A 17,798-nucleotide genomic window follows, 5' to 3' on the forward strand; every position below is an offset into this window, starting at 1 on the left:
TTTAGCTAACCTGTCTCTCACAGCTGACTCCAATTACTCACTATGGAAGGCATCCAGGAAACTCACTCGTCGTCCGCAAATAATCCCTCCAATTCACTGTCCGCAAGGTGGATGAGTGCGTAGCCCTATACAAAAAGCCAACTTGTTTGCAAGTCACCTAACTAATGTCTTCAAACCGTATTCCTCCACTATTGCCGCCGAAATAACGGAATACTTGCACTCATCCTTCCAGATATCTCCTCCTATTGAGTCTTTCTCATCTCTGGAAGTTAAAGAATTAATCCGTCGTCTAAATCCCAGGAAAGCATCGGGGCATGATTTGATAAGTAATAAAGTTATTAAGGAGCTTCCCATAAAAGGAATTGCACTCATCACTTTTATTTTTAATGCAATTCTTCGCCTTGAATACTATCCTAAGTCTTGGAAAATATCATTAATTACTCTTATTCCTAAACCTGGAAAACCAATACACGAAACTAGCTCTTATCGCCCAATTAGTCTTCTACCTACTTTGTCCAAACTATTTGAGAAAATGCTAACGAAATAACTCCTTCCACTCTTAGAGGATTTGAAAACAACGCCAGATCATCAATTCGCTTTTCGGAAGCAACATTCTAAATAGAGCAAATTCATCGTTTAACTCACAAAATCAGCCAAGATTTAGAAAGGAAAAAATATTGCTCTGCGGTATTTCTGGACATTCAGCAGGCGTTCGACAAAGTGTGGCATGAAGGACTTTTGTTCAAATTAAAGAAAATCCTACCACACACCTACTATTCCATTTTAAAATCATATCTAACCAATAGGCTGTTCATGCTCAAATACTTAAACGCTATAACCGCAACATTTCCAATACAAACTGGCATACCCCAAGGCAGTGTCCTCGGACCTCTGCTGTTCACCATCTACACTGCCGATTTACCAACTTTAGCAGAGATAACCACAGTGACATTTGCTGATGATACAGCTTTATTAGCATCGCACTCAGACCCGACAGTAGCCTCCTCAACTCACCAGGGAGGTCTTGATAATATGGAAAAGTGGTTCCACAAATGGCGCTTCAAAATAAATGAATATAAATCCAGTTATATAACCTGCACGCTGCGAAAACAATCTTGCCCACGGGTGACCATAAATAATATTCCAATTCCAAACAAAGATTCAGTCAGATATCTGGGCATGATTTTGGTCAGAAGAATGACATGGAAACGACACATCGTAAATAAATTCAAGCAACTTAAATTAAAATTAAAAAAATTCTACTGGCTCATTGACAGACGTTCCAACTTAAGCGTGCAAAGTAAAATAATGCTGTATAAAGCCATATTAAAACCTGTTTGGACCTATGGGATCCAACTATGGGGAAGTAATTCCAACATAGAAATTCTTCAACGATTCAAATCAAAAACACTAAGATGCTTAATAGATGCACCTTGGTATGTTAGCAACGAAACAATACATCGTGACCTTAAGATACCTACAGTTAAAGAAGAAATATCCAAGATCAGTAATAGATATAACATAAGAATTAACAACCACCAAAACCCACTAGTTACTCAATTACTTGACACGACGGATCAGATCCGCAGGCTAAAAAGACATTACCCTCTAGATTTAAACATTAGATTCAGCTAGAACCAAACATACAATAATCATTTATTATTCATGTTATAGTACCATGCCAGAATAATTTACTTATAATTCTCAATGAGAATTGATTGTAAACTACTCCAAATAAAAAAAAAAGTGTTTCTCCCATGAAGTTCAATAACTTTTATCTGAAATATTTTTCGTAATTCTGGTATTTACAGAAATAATCACGTGTGCAGCAAGGAGCATACTGTATTTAAAAATCTCTCCATATCCAGTCGTCTTTCTCATCGAGCGGAACGACAAATGAAAGCGGGATTATTTAATTTGTACTTTACAATTTGTCCAGCTGGACATTCGGTAAATTCTTTTAGCATAAGTCCATCTTGTAGTAAAATTATTTGGAGCCAGTGCTATATGAAACTCATTAGGAAGAACTGTGAGAAAACTGTTGTTTCCAAAAATCAATTAATTGCGAAAATCCGATATTACGATACAAATCGAATAAAATAGCGAGTGTTATGGGTGCTACACGATACGTCGATATTGAAGAGAAAGCCAAATATAAACCAGCCGCCTCTCTTGTACACAAGTCCCCGGCGCGGTAGAACGGAACGCATCAACACGTATAAGAAACGCATAAACCGTGGTCGATATGTGGTCGCAGCGGGCATTTTGCAAATGGATGCAAAACAAAAAATAGAAAAGAAATGAAAGAACCCGAGCAGCGTAAACGCGAGCAGAAATAGAACGATCGCGGATAAAAGCGGCTGTGGATCATATGAAACCGCAAATTATAAATCCAAGCAGTCGATTAGTAAATGACGGTAGGGTGAGGAAGCACAACGGAATTTTGCTTGGCGGAGAAGATAACAACGATGATCGACCTAAGGGTATGTGTCAGAGGCTCAGAAACAATAATAGAGTAGACAAAACATCCTGCATGCCACAGCCATCGAAACAATAACCAGATACTAACAGGATGGCCGCGTTTGATAAACACACGACCATAACCCCTCCAGAGATACCAAACCTTAGTATAAGAACCCTCCCAAATCAGTACTCAACACCTTTTTGTTATAACACTCTGAACCGGTACTCTATTGGATTCGTACCATAAATTTTACTATCATATCTAAAGTCCGAATTTTTTACCTTACGAAACGTCCGAACTACGACGCGAGATCACCGCTATCACCGGACGACTGTAAACGATTAATGTATCTCCGCTCTTGTTTAACATAAGGGGCTGTTCACTCTATAGCATCGTTAGGCAACACAGCAACCAATTACTCGGTCGCCTGAGATATATTGGAAAAAAGATACAATCAACCGGCTAAAATCGTAGCTAAACATTTGTGGCGGCAGTCGACAGTAAGTACCACCGAAAGAGACCAGCTAGGGTCGGACACCGGACAACGGCAGCGCAGTGGTTAGCGCCTTAGGTTACGAACGTTCAGCACCCGGGTTCGGCGACCGGAGAACAATTTTTCTCCCACGATACAAAAATGAGAAGAAAAGCAGTAGTACCTCAGCAGCGACATCTACACCCACAACAGAACCTATCTCGCCTCTACACCAGCGGAGTTAGCATTATCACGACGACTAACACCGCCTCTCAGTTTTATTACAGTTCCTTAGGATTATTGCAGTTCAACTAATTACATTTGCATCGCTAGTGGCCGCCTCGACCGAGAGATGGATTCCGGGCTACGCAAAGAGTTGCCGGACGTAACACAAATATATTCCAAATTATATTGTGTTTGATGTCATTTTAATCAGAAAAATGTAGGAAACTTGTTGCTAAAAGTTTCATTGATCACAAATCAGAAATAAGAAAGTTTAATTTTTGAGTTAAAGGTCTCAGATCTTTCTCTTTCACTCGCATTGTCCTTTTCTCTCCACGATAAAGCAAATGCACAGGCTCGTCAACGAAATTTTACTAGCAATAGAAAAGAAACAATACTGTACAGCCCTCTTCATGGAGAAATCATTTGACAAAGTGAACCATGAAAGCTTCTTACAGACAATCAAAAAGCACTTTCCGGAACAAATCCACCACTTATTCAGATCATACCTAAGCAACAGAATTTCTGTAGTAAAAATAAAGGATGTATACCATATTCTAAAGCAAAAGACATCAAGGCAGGGGTACTGCAAGGAAACGTCTTAGGACCAATATTATACACATATACACGGCCGACATACCAACAACTACCAATAGCAAAATTCGCGGTCGACACGGCTATACTAGTCAAGCACACTAATTCAGAAACAGCAGTTACATTACTACAAGAACACATCACAAAAATAGAAAAATGGCTACAAGATAAACAAATAAAAGCAAACCCCAGTAAATGCAACCATATTACATTTACACTAAGAAAACTTTAACCACCAAATATCCAATTGAATGGCACGCACATAACACAAACACGGCAAGTTAAATACCTAGGATTCCACCTAGACTCACACCTTACGTGGAAACAACATACTAAATCAATTTTAGGCAAAATACGGATAAAAAGAAGACAGATGTACTGGCTAACTAGTCGAAACTCCTAAACTCAGTATAGAAAATAAACTAAAAATTTACAAAATGATAATAAAACCAATTTGGATGTATGGAATACCACTATGGGGGACAGCAGCAATGAACCACATAAATAAACTAGAGTCGCTACAATCGAAGATACTGGGAACAATAGTCAACGCCCCATGGTATGTCAGGAACGAGGATATACGCAAAGATTTAAAAATACCAACGGTCAAAAAAGAAATCGGCAGCTACACAGAGAAGTACAAGGAAAGAACGGCAACATATCCAAACTGGCTGGTGAAGCGAGCAAAACTCGCATAGGAAGAAGACTAAAAAGAAAACTCGAAGATGGTATCCCATAGAGGGTAGCCATCCATATGTTATTTAGCAATTAAGTTTGCTTTTTAAAATTTTACCAAATGTCCAGCTGGACAAATTGTAAAGTACAAATTAAATAATAAAAAAAATTGTCCTTTTCTACATTCGACATGTCTAAGATATCAGTTTCGAGAAATAGAATTTCAAATTTCTACATCTTAATTATTGCAACATTTAGGTCCCGATTTTTATGTAATGTTCCCTGTGTTATCGAAAAACGCAATAATAACTGAAAAAGATTGTGCCTAGAGACTAAGTTTTGCCATTTTTTCAATTAAAATATACTCACGGTAGGGACATTTTGATGATATGTTAGGATTTACAATAAAACAATTACATAGTTCTTCTTTATTAAACATCTACTACCGACTATACAGATAGTGACGAGCAATCTTTTTTGATCGGGGATTGGAATGATGTAATAATACAATAATGAAGTTTTTATGTTATTGGCACTTTTTTATGTCGCTTTCATCAACATGTCCGTGATATTATTCTAATTATAATCACACGAAACACGATATTGTAAGCGAATTTCAAGGGAATATAATCTATTATTTATATAAACATATTCCGATTAATCCGAAACTATATACATAATCTATCCGCATTTATTCAGAATGGTCTCGAATAGTAAAATAAATATAAACTTTCCCGTAGAACCGTACAATAAAATAAGTTCTTCTACCATGGAACTCAATTGGCTTTTGTCTATGCTAGTGTGCATTCAAACAGGGCAGATCCCTAATTTTATAGGTTCTTCTACTATGCACCCTGTGTGCCCTTCATCACTTGGCAACATGGTACAGCACCTGTACTATAAAATGACTAGAACTACAAGCGTGGGCACACTTATTTCCTCTTTGTCATCACCAAAGATTAAAATTTTACAACTGAAGAATCAAAATGACTTTCAATATTGAACATGGCTTATTACTGATAATAGATTTGCCATTACATTGTCTTCTATAACATTCAATTCGCACAACTTTGAAATCAGTAATGTGTCCTTGGTTCAACAAGGATGAGGAAAATTTAGAACATAATAAAATTGTTTTATGATTTCTAGCATTGAAGAAAAATTGTATGCTATATATGTTCAATTGTACATTTAGTCTGAAGAATAACTCGTATACAAAAAGGTGAATTTATATATGTCGGGTTAAGATCGGAATTTTGGGCGCGTGACAACTCTTCGCGTGGACTAGCCATCGTTTCACAAAGCCGAGATTATATGTACACGTATATATAAAACTATCACTAAGCTTAACAAATAATTAAGTCTAATGAATGATAAATTTGATGAACAATGAAGTTAATGAATAATATGATTTACGAATAATGAATTTACGTACACTATTAACAATGTTTTTGTTGGGTTCAAACGAATCCACGACCAACGAGATAACTCTTTACTAAGCGTAAAAAATAATCTTAGGCGCAAAATACGATTGACGAGAAATGTTCGATGTGTCACTCTCCCTTGGAGAGTGCACGAATGCTCGTGTCACGTAATTTTTGGGTTGGTCGGTGAAAATAAAATATAGTTGAGTCGTAACACAACTATTTACTTGGTTTTAATCAACCTTTATTATGAATTCAGCAATCACAATGTAACACGCACTGAATTAACATAAATCACAATTCACTCCAACCACGTTATGTAAGACTTAGTTACAACAATACATTAACTACGCGACTTATAAGAGTAGAGACCGACATAGATATGTTGACTATTCTAAGGATACAGAATAAGTGCAGTTTTACTGACGATACTGTGTCTGAGGAAAGCTAGGGGTGGGTGTGTCTAAGGACACGGGACTATCGGATTTGTTGATGACAATTTTGGTTAAGGAAGTGAGGGCAGTAGACACCATCTCCGATTGGATAATAGGACGGTTGGTGGACCAGGAAGGGTTTTAGCCGCCCTCGCGAGAAAGTTGCCAACGGAACATACCAGATGTGGAGGAAACCAACTTTCTAAGCTAACACGTGGTAGACAATAAACGTAAAGGGAAATTTAAGACAGGAAATACTCGCTTGGTCCGAAGGACCTTAACTATAAAAATGCCAAGGACCCCTGGTGGGCACTTAAGACTATTGAGGGTGCGCGCCAAGGATATGCAGACATCTGGGTGCCATCCTGTCCGTGGTGTGTGGCCTGGTCTCTGATATGAATTGACGTTACACTCGCCTCGTCTGCAATTCGATACGCACTTGTTAGAAGCATCGAGAAGTTCCGAACGCCGTTGCTAGGCAGTTTCTGCCTGGAGTTCGGTTATTGATACAATGTATGTCCCATTGTCTCGGCACCTCCGAGGTAACCTCACAAGTGGCTAGGCCCGCTCAAGAGGCCGCATGTCGCCACAATCATACTTCTCGGAAAACCCATACAACCACTCCAGACCTCCGTTAGGCAAAACGCTTATCTCGTGACCGTGGCTACGTTCGGCGACCAATTGTCACCTCGAACCCAATCTCGCTATCACAAATTTTAAACAATTACAGCTATAATAAAATCTAGGCTAAAGTACTAGAGGATGTTCCCAAAATTTTCAAGGAAAGCTTCGGCTTTCCTTTCATCTCCGACATATATATACATAATTAGCTATCATTTAATGTGATTTTTATTTTTAATAGTAGATATATGGTTTTTTACATTATTGAAATACAAAATACTGTTACAGAATCAGTAACATAAAATGAAAGATAATAATATTTCTATCTCTCTTATAACATGTTTACCATTTCATTCACTTCATACATCTGTGGCGGATCGGTATCAACAGGACGCCGACAGGTCGAGGCATCAACGCGGCGCAACACCTCCCGGGCGATCCGCGGGTACCAACCGCCAACACCAGAGGGCTACGACGACAACGAGTCTGTCTATCTCGCTAGCGGTCGAATATACGAGCGAATGATACAAATACCGCACCTAGCGAGACTCCCTCTACGTCTAAGGCCTTACCGGGCATAGCCTTACTGACGAGTCCACCGGTAGTCCCGGGACGAAACGCAACCTCTCTTTTCATCTGGCAGCGACAACCTCCGCCACACATCTATTATAAAATATCTTGTCTTGCAATTGTTCAGAGGTAGTCACTTTATTTACATTTCAATCTTAAGATCTCTAAGGTCAGCTGTTAATACTGTTTAATTGCTTCTTTTTATATGCATCTACTTCTTTTTTATACGTAGGGAAATCCTCATGGACACTCTCCCCTCTCTTCTGGGAAGTGGCGGGGTAGTGTCGGACTTTACTGACTAAAACCCCACAATGGACCGCCTGACGCTCAGCTGGAATGACCCAAGACCTCTTTCGAATTATTGCCGGAGCACTCCTGCGTCTTCTCCTATTTGCGGGAGTCGTTCCTTAGTTAGTTCGAGCATTGGGAGGGACCACCCCTCTCAACGACATCTCCTAGACCGTCATGCAAGTCTGAGGAGATCCAGATCCTCCTCGGCGTGTCGGCCCTATGACCACCTAGGACAGCGTAGAACTGTCCTTCTGCGCGGAACCCTGCAAGAGTGGGATGTTCTCATCCTCTCTCGCTCTGTTCGTTCCTTTACGAGCATTACGCCTTCGCAATATGAGCGGACTGCGAAGAACTCTTGTTGCCCCCCCAGCATCACTTTCACAACTGACGAGGGGTCTAATCTCTCGCCAATCGCTAGCCGTAGAATACGACGTGGGGCCTCCACGACGGACAAAATTCCAACGTGTGCTGGGCCGTGTCCTCGCACACATCGCAGTGGTGACAGGTGTTCGTCACCTCTCTCCCGATTTTCTGCAGGTATTCCCCGAATACTCCATGTCCTGTGAGCACCTGCGCCATCCGAAAGGACAGCGGAAGGCCTCTGTAGTCCTTCCAAGCCTCCCATTTGCCAGAACCGATCTAACGGCCCGGTGGCCACGGACCTGGTCTTCGACGAGTAGGTCGGAGCGTCACCGCTGCCACACCTCTCGTCTAGCTTCCCCCCGAACATCTCGGGCCGCCTGCTCGGAGGGGAGAGAGTCCCTACCTGAGCTCAGGCCCCTCCGGTTTTCGTACACTCGTCGAAGCGCCAAGGCCTAGAGCTCGAACGCAGGAGACGCCGCCAGGACAGTCACCGATGCATATGATATCGTCCGGTATCCCCTTACGATCCCAATGGCGGTCATCCTATGAAGCCTCCTCAACAAGTGTAGACTGCGACGACTTGTCATCAGATCTCCTGCCCAAACCGGAGCCCCATACAGAACCCGAGAACGGACGACTTCCTCATATAGTCGGCGCACTCCGACTTCTGCCCCACCGATATTCGGCAGCAAGCCACAAAAAGCGTTGGCTGCCGTCGTCACTTTGGGAACCAGGAGCTTGCAGTGCGGTCCGAACGTCCATTGTTGATGGTGAGGCCCAAATATTTCATCTGAAACCCTTGCTCAACCTCCTCCCCGCTTATGTCCAAACACAGGTCAGGCGGAGGAGTCCCCCTACGTTGGTAGTGGTAAAACCATATGGCTTCCGACTTGGCTGGGGATATCTCAGGTCCAGCCTGCGTATAACCCGTATCATACAAGCGGCAAGCTCTCCGTGGCGCAGCATCTCGTGCCATCAGCATCTCCCAGTCAAGACCAACGTGTCGTCCGCCTAACGCACCATGCATGAATCTGGGGGCATAGAACAGTAAAGCACCGCGTTGTAGCCGATGATTCATAGAATCGGTTCCAAAACCGAACCCTGCGGAACCTAGCGCTCAACGGGCCACCGCTCTTCTCCATCCTTGCCAGTGTAGCCGACCCATCTGTCGCTCAGGTAGGCCCGTATGACACGAATAACGTAGGGAGGCACCTCGAAAAATTCAAGGGCCTCCAATATCCCGTCCCAGGGTATGGTGTTGAATGCATTGACTATATCTAAAGAGGCTACCAGCGCTACCCCACCCCGAGAAACCATGGCCCGTGACATCTCCCGCACCCGGTTCACAGCATCTACCGTCGAGCGACCCCGCCGAAAGCCGTACTAGCTTTCGTGCCAACCGGGTACTCGCCCTGACATGTGGGCCTTCAGACGGGCAGCAATGACTCTTTCGAAGAGCTTGCCCACTTCATCCAGTAGGCACACCGGATGATACGCGGACGGCAAGTCCGTCGGTCGCCCCTCCTTCCGAAGCAGGACCAGCCTCGCCATGCGCCATATCGGAGGGTAGACTACCTCCCTCAGACACCGTGTAAATAGGTGACATAGCCTGGGGGCCATGACTGCCATCGTCTCAGCCCATATCCGTCCTGGGATTCCGTCCGGGTCCTGCGCCACGTCGCGAGAGGCTATCCTGCTCGCCGCATCCAACATCTCCTCCTCCGCAATCCCTAGTTCCTCCCTCAACTCCATTGTCCAAGTCGAGGAAGTGCGCGGCTGCCCTGGGCTGTCCTCCTGTGGCGGGAACAGTATGCGAATGACCTCCTCCAGCAATGCCAGATTCATATCTGCCGTCAGCGGTGGGGCCCTTGGCCACAGTTTCTTCATCACCATCCTGTACGGCCGCCCCCACGGGTCGGATTCGACTGACTGGCCGAGGTCCATCCAGGATCGGGCTTTAGCGATCTTGATCCTCCGCTGTAAGATGCGTCGCGTCCCTCTATATGCCTTGTAGCAGAGGAAGATCTCTTCCTCGTCATGAAGCCGCCGACGACGGAATCTCTGGAACCACCTGCGGACCCGAATGCACCTCGCCCGTAGCACTGCGGTCTTTGGGATCCACCCTGTACACAGTCCCATTCTGTTTAGTATCAGGCACAGAGCGCGGCATCGACGCATCACATGCCGCGTTCATGTCTCAGCGAAGATACTCCTCTGTACGGGCGTCCCAGTTTCAGCTGCGGCAATGCCTGCTGATCAAGCCTCTGTTAAGTAAGAGGAGCCGAGGTCTGCACCCTAATCTGACAGCACCCGGCCACAAGTATCCGTCCTTGTGTTCCCCCATTGCGAGGAGTGAGCATTAAAGTCTCCCAGGACGAGGACCTAACGTGAAAGGTATCGTTTCACGCAATCACCAACCCCGTCCAAGAACTCCGCAAACGCAACCAGGCCACTGTTCGGGGAGACATATACGCCCACCACCCACTCGATAGCGGCATACCCCTTGCCCTGCTCGAGCGGGATCCCTGCGACGGGCGTGTCCGATGCTGACGTCCATGTCATAGCGACCAAACCATCCAGGTCTCCGACCCAGTTAGGAGTGTCTAATATACGATCTTGGCTACCACTGCCAGGGCAACCCTGCTCTTCCTTATCATCTGGAAAAGCAGGTCTTGTGCCCGTTTCGATCGCCTGAAGTTGGTCTGGAGCAGCCATATGAATCTACTTTACCAAGTCCATATTCATGGCCTCCCGCCGGCCATCTGCCACACTCGTTATTCTTTCCTCTCCCTGCGGTAGGTCTCTCACATTGTCACCCTGCATCCTGTCCGCAGGCTCCCGAATTCGACTCGTCCTTTTAGTTTTCGGCGAAACGCATGCGGCCCCTCCCATTCTATGGGTGGTGGGCGCACCGAGCGACTCACAGAGCCTGATAACCGGTGCCTCCGCACCTGTAGCATAGCTGCCCCCGGTCTACCATAGATTCGCAGGTCGCTCTCACATGTCCCAGCTCTATAGCATTATAAGGTCATCTTCAGGATGGCTTTGACCCTTGCCATTGTCCAGCCCTTTATATGCATCTACTCTAGATTTTCTATTTATAAATAAATTTATTTAACCATAGGGGGAGATTCAAACCTATATTTGAAAGAGAAGAAGTAAAAAGTGCATCAGTTACAACAGAAAAAATTGTAGGACATCATACAATTGTTGCAATAAATAATGAAAATTTAGATGATTTGTTTAATATTAAAAATTTTTATTTTTTGTCGTCATTTTGTTCATAAATTATAAAGATGATCTTTTTTCTCGAAGGTAATATTTTATACGCATTAAAGTGTCATTCATATTGTGAAAAAACAACATGTCCAATTTCTAGAAAGCAAGCGAATTCGAAAATGAATAAAAAATATACTACTTCTTCTAGAAGTCGAAGTCACAATCCTCGACATAGATCATTCCATCATCCAGACTTGTGTTTGGTTATCAGACATATATTGGTTAATACAGCATATTTTCTTTTTTTATAAATATGATCCTTTCTTTTTATTTTTAAGTATTGCGGTTAAACTTCGATTTATTAGAAATAAAATTATTGCCTTCTTTTATTGCTATTTAATAATTTTCAGCGCATAGAATAAAAATGCAAGTCTTAATTTTAGGAATTCAGCGGTTTAAAAGTTATGCGTATGTAAAGCTAAGCATTTTTATCATATTTGACAGCTTGCTTTGATGCCATATTACTTCCACACAAACGAACATTGAATGTTTCTCGTTTGAAGATTGCCTCCAAATTATCTCAATTATGAATTTCATGACATCGATTTTGTTTTTACGACAAAAACAGTGTCACAAAAATCGGACCTTTTTTCGGTCGTTAATTTGCTTTTATTTTTCGAGCATGGATATCGTCGCTGGCTGTAATTAAAGTATTGACGCGTAATATACATGGCCTTTAGCGAAAATTAATATATTAACATAGCCGGTTGCCTTACGGTCCCTGGAATTTTATAACTATTGCCAACCTAATTCAGTACTCACTTGTAATTTCCATACTGTGATTTACTGTTTTATGACTACATCTTTCGCAACAAGTTTACCATAACTGTTATTAGGCTAAAAGACAAATCATCTAAAAAAACATTTGACTAGAGAAAAAATATCTTCTTTAATTTGACTTATCCCGCCTAAGTGGCAGAAATCCACGTGTATTTATTATAGTCAGCGATTGCATTCATTGGACGAATCGTGGATAAAAGCCAACATGGCGTCAAAATAAATTGTCAAATACGATAAAAACCCTCAACTTTACATATGCATAACTTTTAAACCTCTGAATTTCTAAAGTTAATACTTGCATTTTTTGATTCTATACGTTGAAAGCTATTGTAATTAGATTGCAATAAAAAAAGGCAATAATTTTATTTTTATTAAACCGAAATTTAGCCGATATTGCTATATAGTGGCCGCAAAATAAAGATAGATACAAAATTTGTACAACATTATGTTTATTATAGCATTTGTATACTAATTAACTTCAAGTATGTTAAGTATCATATCACTTGGCAGTACTTTAATGACGATAAAAACTTAGCACTTGATAATTATCTATTATATATTCATATGATTATTTATATTTAATTATTTATTTATATAAAATTACAGATATAACCTATACATGTACATATAAATAAATTTACCATTTGGTGAAATACAAAATGGATTCTGAATTATAATATTGTGTATTAAAACATTAAATACCAAATATTAATTGTAACATATAAACAAATATTTAAAAACTAGATTTTCTTAAGTATCTTTTATTCAAAACATGATGACAGGAATAGTTACACAAATAATAGGTACAAATTATTTGTTACAGTCTTGTGTATTTGTTTAATATATTTATTTTTCAGTTTTATTAAATTGTTGTATAATTTATTTAGGGAAAGAGATTTCACTGAAGATAGAAGTAAACAGAATAAAGAAAAAGTTAGGTGACGTAGTCAATAACACAGTGCAAAGGAAGAGCATTTGCGAGAAAGGAAAGATCACTGGGTCATTCACATTTAAGAGTGTAAGGATAAAGAGCATGGACCAGAGAGTCTAATCACATGTATATAACAAGACATGTGGAATGTCATGTTTCTTAAAAATTAAATGTTACAGATACTATTGATACAACAGGTCATTCACAGGTGAAAGTCTGTATTGAGAAAGATTGAAAGAACAGTCCTAAAAAAGAAAAGAAAGAGATATGTCTAGAAAACAGGGTATCTTCATCATATTATATCAACCAGATTCCTGTTCCTGTTTATTATTAAGTATTCAAGTCATATGTGGAATATAACTTTTCTGACATTAAATTTTCTTTGTTATTAGCATTTTCTTCCTATAATTGGTTGGATTTCTCCTTGATTTCAATTAGAATGCAGATTTTGGAGAAACTAGGCATATGATGGGTCCATTAAGACCATTTTCACCACAATTTATTTTGCCAAATATATATAGATTATGTCCACTTCCAAGTCCTAGTATGTATATTCATTGATTCATAACGATGTGCATGAAGAGTTACTGTGTTTATTATTTATGTTTTATATAGGATTTAGGCCAATATATTAATGGAAGATGTATGATGAATGGAGAATTAATGTTTTATTGTACAATACATGAACGTATAGTATTTGCTGCATCAAATATTAGACATTGTACAAAGATTAAACATTCTTCCAGATATCATAGTGAAGTAGATAATGTTTAATTCAAGATACTGTTATGAATATATGAGGTATACAAGTATTATATATTTTTTTAATCGCTATATTATATTATAAGAATCTTCTATGATCGAAATTAGGAATTGTATGAATTTGTTCATTCAAACGCTATAACATATAAAACTTGATGCTTGATGGGTTTTATGATCTCGATACATTGTAAACACTATTACACTATTTATACAATCGCTTTTTAAGCTAAAGATCATAAAGGCAAAGAATACTTATTTTTAATCATTGATTTCTCGAACATCGATTAGTATGTAATATTTATGTATTTTTAAATATATTTAATATTTTAATATAGTGTCTGAAATCTTATTAAAATGTTTTATGTTTGATGTATTTGTATGTGAAACTCGCACATATATTTTTTATTGATTTATTTTTGCTCCTATACAAATTGTATTAATTGATAATGAATTGTGAATTATCAAATTTAAGAAATATGTTTATGTGGTTCGATGTTATTTTTAATAATAATATAAAAATATATATAATTCATTGTATATCATACCTTATATCTATATATTTCAAAGAGGTTTTTTAGTATAGCAAATTAGTTAGTATTCTTAGTATTTGTCTCCTTTATTTTTAGCATCTAGGTAACAGACTTTAGGTACATCTGATAGACCTTAATAAAATATTAAAAATTTTTTATTTTATAAATTAATTTTTGTTATAACACGAAGCTGATTAAGAAGCCTATTAAAAATCTTTCTTTTTGAATTATACTAATGACTAGATTACGGATATTTAATCATTTATGATAATTATAAATGCATAAGTTACAGAATGCAGGTGATTTGCAAAAATATATAAAGTAAATTCACTTTTGTTATAAGATTTAAAAGATAAAATCAGTCTTTATTTAAGTTTATTTATAAGTTTAAGTTTATTTATAAGTTATTTATAAGTTATTTAAGTTTATAAGTTATAATCAGTCTTTATTTATTTGTTTAATTGCCTTAGCAGTGTACTAATCATGTACTAAAATTATAAAAGTTTGTACCAAAAACGCAATTTTTTTTTTAAGAGAACACCGTTTATTTATATTGAATTTAATTTTGTTAACACAAAAATTCGACAAAATTAAAAACTTCGAAATCGCAAGTTCAAATTGAGAATATTTAAAGACATATCTGACAAGTTTCTGTTACTAATTTAATCATTCCTCATTCCTTTTTAGAGTTACTTAAAGTTATGTAGATTATAGAATATGTAGAAGATATTTTAATTTAAATAAATACTTACAAATTAAAAAATATATAATAACCTCAATTAATGCTTTTTTGTGTTTCTCATTTGAGGATTCTGACCCCTTACCATATTCATGTCACATGCGACATTATCGATACCGATATAGTAGAGGCACAGACGTAGTAAATGGTAGAGATTTGAATCTTCAAATTGAAACGTTGTCACTGTTGTCAGTCAACCATCAACCATCGGTTCGTACGGTTTGTAAAAGTATGCATCGTTTTCTCTATCGCGGAAGTATTCGAAAATTTAGTGCCAACGAATTGTGAAACTTTAAAGGAATCAATAGGTTGTATAAATTATAGAATAGATTCAAGTTTACATGATTCACTTACCATAAAGATTTCATATGTGTTTCAATGTTTCAATTCGATATCTCGATTGTGCGGTCTTAAGTTTTAGTTATTATTTATACATTTCTTTCTAAGAATGTGCTATTAAATTAGTTTTTAGCTTATTTTTCATTGATTGATCTATACAGAAACACAAAATATTAAGTCATACAAAATATGGAAAATATATCGATACAGCATATGATGTTTTTTTACATAACATTTTATTGAACTTTCAATAATAAATAGTTCAAATAAAATTGAGCTCCTCAGTAACACTTAAATATTTTTTAATTGTACGCTTCGTTCTTTCTTCTGGATATATACTTCTGCAACTTTTTTTATTTCTTCAATGACACGATTAACGTCTTTAATTGTAAGCATTTTTTTTGATACGTTGTAATTCAGTCTATACCTGTGTCTACTATTGAATGTGTTATTCAAGATAAAGTGTTATAATTGTCTTTTGATTATTCAAAGATATGTATTATTTTACGAAGCTGCGCACTATTTGTTTAAGTTGTTATGTAAAAATTGATTAACATTAACATTATAAGATTATGAATAATTATTAATTTTACGAATTTTATTTTATAAATTGTATTTTTGTGACATTAAAAAAATGTATTATTAAGGTATTATCAAATTGTGGAAAAACAAGATTGTGTTAACATTTTGCAATTAATCATACATTGTATATTATTATATTGTGTCATAAAGATATTAGAGAATTTCAAAACCATTTAAACAGCATTTGTCACGAAAGAAAGAATCTAAACGAAGTTATGATACATATACAGTTACGTATATAATATGTACGAAGCAGATTGTTGCATTCAAGTGCTACTTTTGTTCCGCTTTATCGTCGAATCTACTAATGTTATCGATTACAATGTACATGGGTTATTGTTTGCTTGAGAAACGTTTCATCTTACCTTTCGTTTTAAAACTTCCTCTCTACTTTTTTATTTTTGTTTATTGTTTTCTTTAATTCTACGAATCAAAAGACCAATTTCTTGGACAGTAATAGTTTCGCGAAAGTCAAATTCATTTATCACTATGATTAATCATGATTGTCATTAAACACACAGTTAATGCTATACGTATTTGCAAACGATAAATCTACTTGTAAATTATATGATTTATTATGATATAAATGCTCGCAAGGATACATTTGTAGTTCCAAATATCCCATCACTGCACTGTTTTTAAATTGATCTATTTATCGAGAAGAAATTAATTTTTTTGCATTTGTGTTATTCGATGGTTCAGTTTTACATTTTCATTGGATGAAGAAAGAAAAGTATTCTGTTATTTGAACTGATATACCTTCCGTTCAAAAAATCATTTATTATTCTTTACACAAGCTATTACATTTTAATCAAGATACTATAAATGTAAATTAGATAACTTGCCGAATAAGATTGTTCGAATAGATTTCTCTCTCTCTCTCTTTCTCTCAAGGGTAATATCGATCATGGCTTCATTCATTTTTGATATTTTATTTAAAAGGAAAGCAATTAATAATGTAAGCCTACTCTGGGACTGACCTTGCGTTACTATTTATAATACATATGCATATATACGTATCTACATGCATATATTAAAGCGTCGGGGTATTTCAATAGAGTGTGCCTTTAAAACATTTTCAGAAATTTCTTTATCATGTATAATCCATTTTAGGTGAATGCTTGTAATTTAATAAGTTTCTGTATAATTTAAATATGTATCTGGCAAGCTAAGGTCAGTGTTATTAATCAAAGAATAGATTGCTTATTGCAACATGTATAATCAAATAAAAATCGTTGATGTACATTCATTATTTATCACAAATTATACATTTGATATCTAATATTTAGTTTGAAACCGTATATATGTTAATTTCGTTTCTGTTAAAGGATCGAAGCATTCTGGTGTTCAAAGTTCGTTGCGTGTTTTCGAAATTATGGAGAACAGAATGACGGAATTTGAGGAAAACGTGTCCTTCGATATCGATGACCCGGACTTTGCACCGACGAATCCTCCTACTATTCCTCATAATGTTCTTCACAGCGTACAATTCACCGATATTACATTCGGCGTTAATAAATGTGAGTACATTCGCCTTTGGTTCTAGTTACTCTAGAATACTCTAGACTCTAAATCAATATGTACGTCATAAAAAGCATAACCGAATAAAGAGACGAATATCTTTAGAAGAGATTTACACGGAGAGATTTGGGACGGAAAATGAAATTTTGAAATGATATTTTCTTTTCTTTTAAAATTTCATATTTTATTTATTTTTTGCATTAAA

General features: G+C 37.8%; 1 protein-coding gene across 2 annotated transcripts in view; it reads left to right on the top strand.

The window, feature by feature from the left end:
- The first annotated feature begins 15,235 nt into the window (after positions 1-15,235).
- LOC126864944 (protein pinocchio) overlaps positions 15,236-17,798 on the top strand; it is a 52,265-nt gene continuing 49,702 nt past the window's right edge. Inside the window, exons 1-2 of one of the 2 annotated variants that reach the window (XM_050616883.1) lie at positions 15,236-15,380; positions 17,401-17,592. In XM_050616883.1, coding sequence (XP_050472840.1) covers positions 15,251-15,380; positions 17,401-17,592 — 322 coding nt within the window. In that variant the 5' untranslated portion in view covers positions 15,236-15,250. Of the gene's footprint in view, positions 15,460-17,400; positions 17,593-17,798 lie in introns of both variants that reach the window. The other variant, XM_050616884.1, reaches the window with a different exon arrangement.

This window comes from Bombus huntii, chromosome 4 (genome assembly GCF_024542735.1).
Source record: "Bombus huntii isolate Logan2020A chromosome 4, iyBomHunt1.1, whole genome shotgun sequence".
Taxonomy (NCBI): domain Eukaryota; kingdom Metazoa; phylum Arthropoda; class Insecta; order Hymenoptera; family Apidae; genus Bombus; species Bombus huntii.